The 3,709-nt window shown below is 64.6% G+C and overlaps 1 protein-coding gene across 1 annotated transcript in view; it reads left to right on the top strand.

Moving 5' to 3' along the window:
* The window catches only part of LOC108494163, a 7,429-nt gene extending 4,738 nt beyond the window's left edge, over positions 1 to 2,691 (top strand). The window contains exons 19-29 of the mRNA XM_017808396.1: positions 16 to 160; positions 324 to 467; positions 593 to 714; positions 810 to 964; positions 1,145 to 1,244; positions 1,340 to 1,435; positions 1,510 to 1,636; positions 1,756 to 1,872; positions 1,952 to 2,094; positions 2,215 to 2,328; positions 2,440 to 2,691. Of these exons, the coding sequence (XP_017663885.1) occupies positions 16 to 160; positions 324 to 467; positions 593 to 714; positions 810 to 964; positions 1,145 to 1,244; positions 1,340 to 1,435; positions 1,510 to 1,636; positions 1,756 to 1,872; positions 1,952 to 2,094; positions 2,215 to 2,328; positions 2,440 to 2,691 (1,515 nt within the window). The remainder of the gene's footprint in view (positions 1 to 15; positions 161 to 323; positions 468 to 592; positions 715 to 809; positions 965 to 1,144; positions 1,245 to 1,339; positions 1,436 to 1,509; positions 1,637 to 1,755; positions 1,873 to 1,951; positions 2,095 to 2,214; positions 2,329 to 2,439) is intronic.
* Positions 2,692 to 3,709: the final 1,018 nt, after the last annotated feature.

Raw genomic sequence — 3,709 nt, 5'->3', positions numbered from 1 at the left:
AACACGGAGATGCAGAACCTCTCACGCGCCTTCGTGGAGCTGAACGACCAGGTGGCCAGCGATGAGGGCTACAACCTGCGGCAGGACAAGGACAAGGGCACCCAGCCGGCCCGCAGCACCCAGGAGCTGTACGAGAGGAAGACCAAACACCGCTGTGCCGGTGAGCAGGACGGGCAGGGGCTGGCAGCACACAGGGCAGGCGGCTGCCAGCCACGGGGGGCTGCCCCAGAACCCCTTGCTTGGCCCTGCAGGCACCCCAGATGAGGTCTGGGCCAGCAGGGCTGGGTCTGCACAGACAGCTGAGGGTTTCTGCCTCCCCCCAGCTGTGCTTGAGAGTGGTCGTCAGCGCTGCTTAGACTATTTCAAACAGCTGCACAGGAGCTGCCTGGAAAAAGTGTCCGTGCCCCTCATCAACCACGTCCTCTGCATGCCCATACGGATCGGGGTCCTCTGCCAAGCAGTCAAACGTGAGTGATGTGTGGGACCCACTTCCCTGTCCCTGTCCTCCCTTGAGGGGTAGCTCCAGTTCTGCCCCCCACAGATCCCGGGACAGCAGCCACAGCCAATACTGTCCCCATTCCGTCCCTTGCAGTCATGAGCTCCTGGTGCGAGGAGAGGATCCCTGTGGACAGCAACTTCGGGAAGGTGTTTGACCAGGTGAATGACTCTGTCCAAAGCCTCGGCCAGGAATTCACTGCCAGCATCGTCTACAAGGTGGGTGCTTGGGCACCCTGTGGGTGCCCGACCCCTGTGCCCAGGGCCAGGGTGGGGGCCACATCCTGCCCTGCCCCACGGCCCCTCCACTGCAGGAGGAGCACCAGGAGATGTTGGTGGGCATCAACATAGTGGAGCAGCTGCAGGAGGAGGTGACCTCGCAACTGCGGGAGGAAGGCGCCCGCCTGGGCTTGGCCGTCTCCTTCTTCCGCCTGTTGCTGTCCTTCACCTTCCTCTTCGTCTTCTTCTCGTGAGCCTTGGGATGGTCGGGGGGTGGGGGGTGACACCCCTGTGCCAGATGTGGGGCACAAAGGGTTGGGGACCCCCTTTAGCAACAGGTCTGGGGGAGGTGTGAAAACAAGGGGGTGTGTCCTTGGGGGCTGCACCCGGTGCCTCCTTTGCCCTCCCTGGACCTGTCCTCTCTCGCCAGGGCTTTCTACTACACCTACCGGTACTGCCACGACATCGGCTTCGACAACTGCTACATCACCACCTACTTCCGACAAATCGATGCCCGGCGTGGAGAGCAGGTTGGGCAAGGGGGACAGGGGTGGAGGGTGGCCTCCCACTCCTGGTGAAGGGTTCTGGGGCACTGTGCTGAACCACCCTGCTGCCCCTCACCCAGAACAAGCGGACGCTGCTGCCCCTGCTCCGGTACGAGGCCTCGGCTTTCGTCTTCCCGTGCCGCCTGGCCCTGCAGCGGCCTGAGCTGAAGTACATGGTGAGGGGCTGGGGAGAGCTGGGGGGGTCAGGGCTGGGGGGGCAGCAGGCTGTGACACACCCTGCTCCCCGCAGGTGATGGAACTGCTCAGGTGCATCCCGCTCCTGCTCTTCCTCATCTTCGTCTGTGGCCTGGACCACTTCATCTTCGGCGTCCTCAGCATCATCCAGAACCACTCCTTTGTGCAGTATTCCTACCAAAGTGAGCCCAAGGCCCTTAGGGGCAGCCCCACATCCCCTCTGTGCCCCACAGGGCAATGCAGAGGGGGCCCCCCAGCCCTCCCCCTGCCTCCTCAGCCTCCCCATCCTCCCGTCCCACAGCCAGCCACCACATGTCCGTGACCGTGATGGGCACGTCCCTGATGGCACGGCTGCTGCGGAGCACCATCGGGGCCCTCAACACCTCCGTCGACACCCAAGTGGAGACCTCCAACCGCGGTGAGACCCGCCGGGGATGGGACCCCGGGGATGGACCCCTGCCTGCTGCAGGGGGCTCACGCCGGTGCCGTGTCCCCAGCCTGCCTGCCAAAGCCCCACGGCATGACGAGGGAGCAGTACCTGAACACTTGCCTGCCCCTGGTCGCGCTGGCCCTGCTCTGCCTGGCCCAGGTCTACCCGTTCCGCCTGCGCCGCGCCATCGCCGCCTTCTACTTCCCCAAGGTGAGCAGCCCCCCGGCACCGCCCGAGGGCCTGGCATGGCCTGAGGGGTGAGTTTTGGGGTGGGGTTGGGGTGGGCTGGTGCCCCCAGCCACCCATCCCTCACGGTCTTCGCCGGCGCAGCGGGAGAAGACTCGAGTGCTGTTCTTGTACAACAAGTTGCTGCGGCAAAGGAAGAATTTCTTCCAGCTGCAGCGGAGGCGCATCGCCCGGAGAGCACGGCAGCCCCCGGGGCTGGTGAGTGGGGTCGGGGGCACGGCGGGCTGGGGAGCGGGGCATTGTTGTCCCTGGAGCTGCTGTGGGGTGGCTGCTCTGCCAGAACCCCACACGGGCCCGTCCTCGCCGCAGGGGACGTCGCTGCTGGAGTGGTGCAGCCAGCATTGGCCTTGGCTGCGCCGCTGCCAGCGCCGGAGCTGCACATTGTGTGGGACGCCCGGCACCCCCTGGCACCAGGTCTGCCCCGCTCCCGACTGCCGTGCCTTGTACTGCGACCGGTGCTGGACGGAGGCGGGCGGGACGTGCCTCGCCTGCAGCCCCGAGGAGCCCGGGCTCGTCCAGGACAGCAGCGAGGAGGAGGAGGAGCCGGGGTACGCGGGATGAGGGGGCCGGCAATAAAGGCTGTGATCCCCCCGCGTGGCGTGAAGTGGGGTCCGTGGGGTGCGTCTGCTGGGGTGGGGGTCTGCTTTGTGTGGGATGCTGAACGGGGGGGTCTCTGCTGCACGGGAGGATGGAGATGGGGGTCTCTGTCACAGCACCCTGAGCGTCACAAGCCGCTCCCAGCACACACAGAGCTGCCCCCACCCTGCCTGTCACTGCCTTCCCAGGGTTGGGGGCATGATGGAAATACAGATGGGGACACTGAGGGGGTTGTGGGACTTTTGGGGACAGGGATAGGTCTGGGTGCACCGTGGGGGTGGAGATGGGGGCACCGTGAGTCTGGGGACAGGGACATCGAGGGCTGGATGGCACCACAGGGCTGGACTGGGATGTGGAGGGGCTGGGACACCCTGGGCGTGGAGATGGGGACACCAAGGTGCTGAAAGGGGACATCAAAGGGCTGGGGGCACAGCAGGGATGGAGCCAGGACAGGATGGGGCTGGGGCATCACGAGATCAGGACCACCCCGGGGTGTGGACTCGGGGTGTCAGGACTCTGGTGCCTCCAGCACCAGGTGTTTTGTTCTCCAGCCTCTCCCCGCCCAGGTTTTGCTGCGCTGCTGGGGCTCCACATGTGGGTCATCTGGTCCAACCTCCCTGCTCAAGAGGGGTCATCCCAGAGCACACGGCACAGGATTGTGTCCAGATGGTTCTGGAATATCTCCAGGGGGGAGACTCCACACCCTCTCGGGGCAGTCTGTTCCAGTGCTCGGTCACTGCACAGGGAAGTTGTTCCTCATGTTCAAGTGGAACTTCCCGGGCATCAGTTCCTGTCCCATTGTTGGGCACCCCCGAGCAGAGCTCCAGCCTCTGACACTCCCTGCAGACACTGGCAGGCATTGATGAGGTCCCCTCTTAGTCATCTCTTCTTGAGGTTGAACAGGCCCAGCTCCCTCAGCCTTTCCTCATAAAAGAAAGAGAGAGAAAGAGGGAAAGAGGAGGGAAAGAGAGAAAGAGGGAAA

Source organism: Lepidothrix coronata, unplaced genomic scaffold (genome assembly GCF_001604755.1).
Source record: "Lepidothrix coronata isolate B3197 unplaced genomic scaffold, Lepidothrix_coronata-1.0 Scaffold23, whole genome shotgun sequence".
NCBI lineage: Eukaryota > Metazoa > Chordata > Aves > Passeriformes > Pipridae > Lepidothrix > Lepidothrix coronata.
The sequence above is the reverse complement of the archived record's forward strand: the minus strand, read 5'-3'. Positions and strand labels throughout refer to the sequence as shown.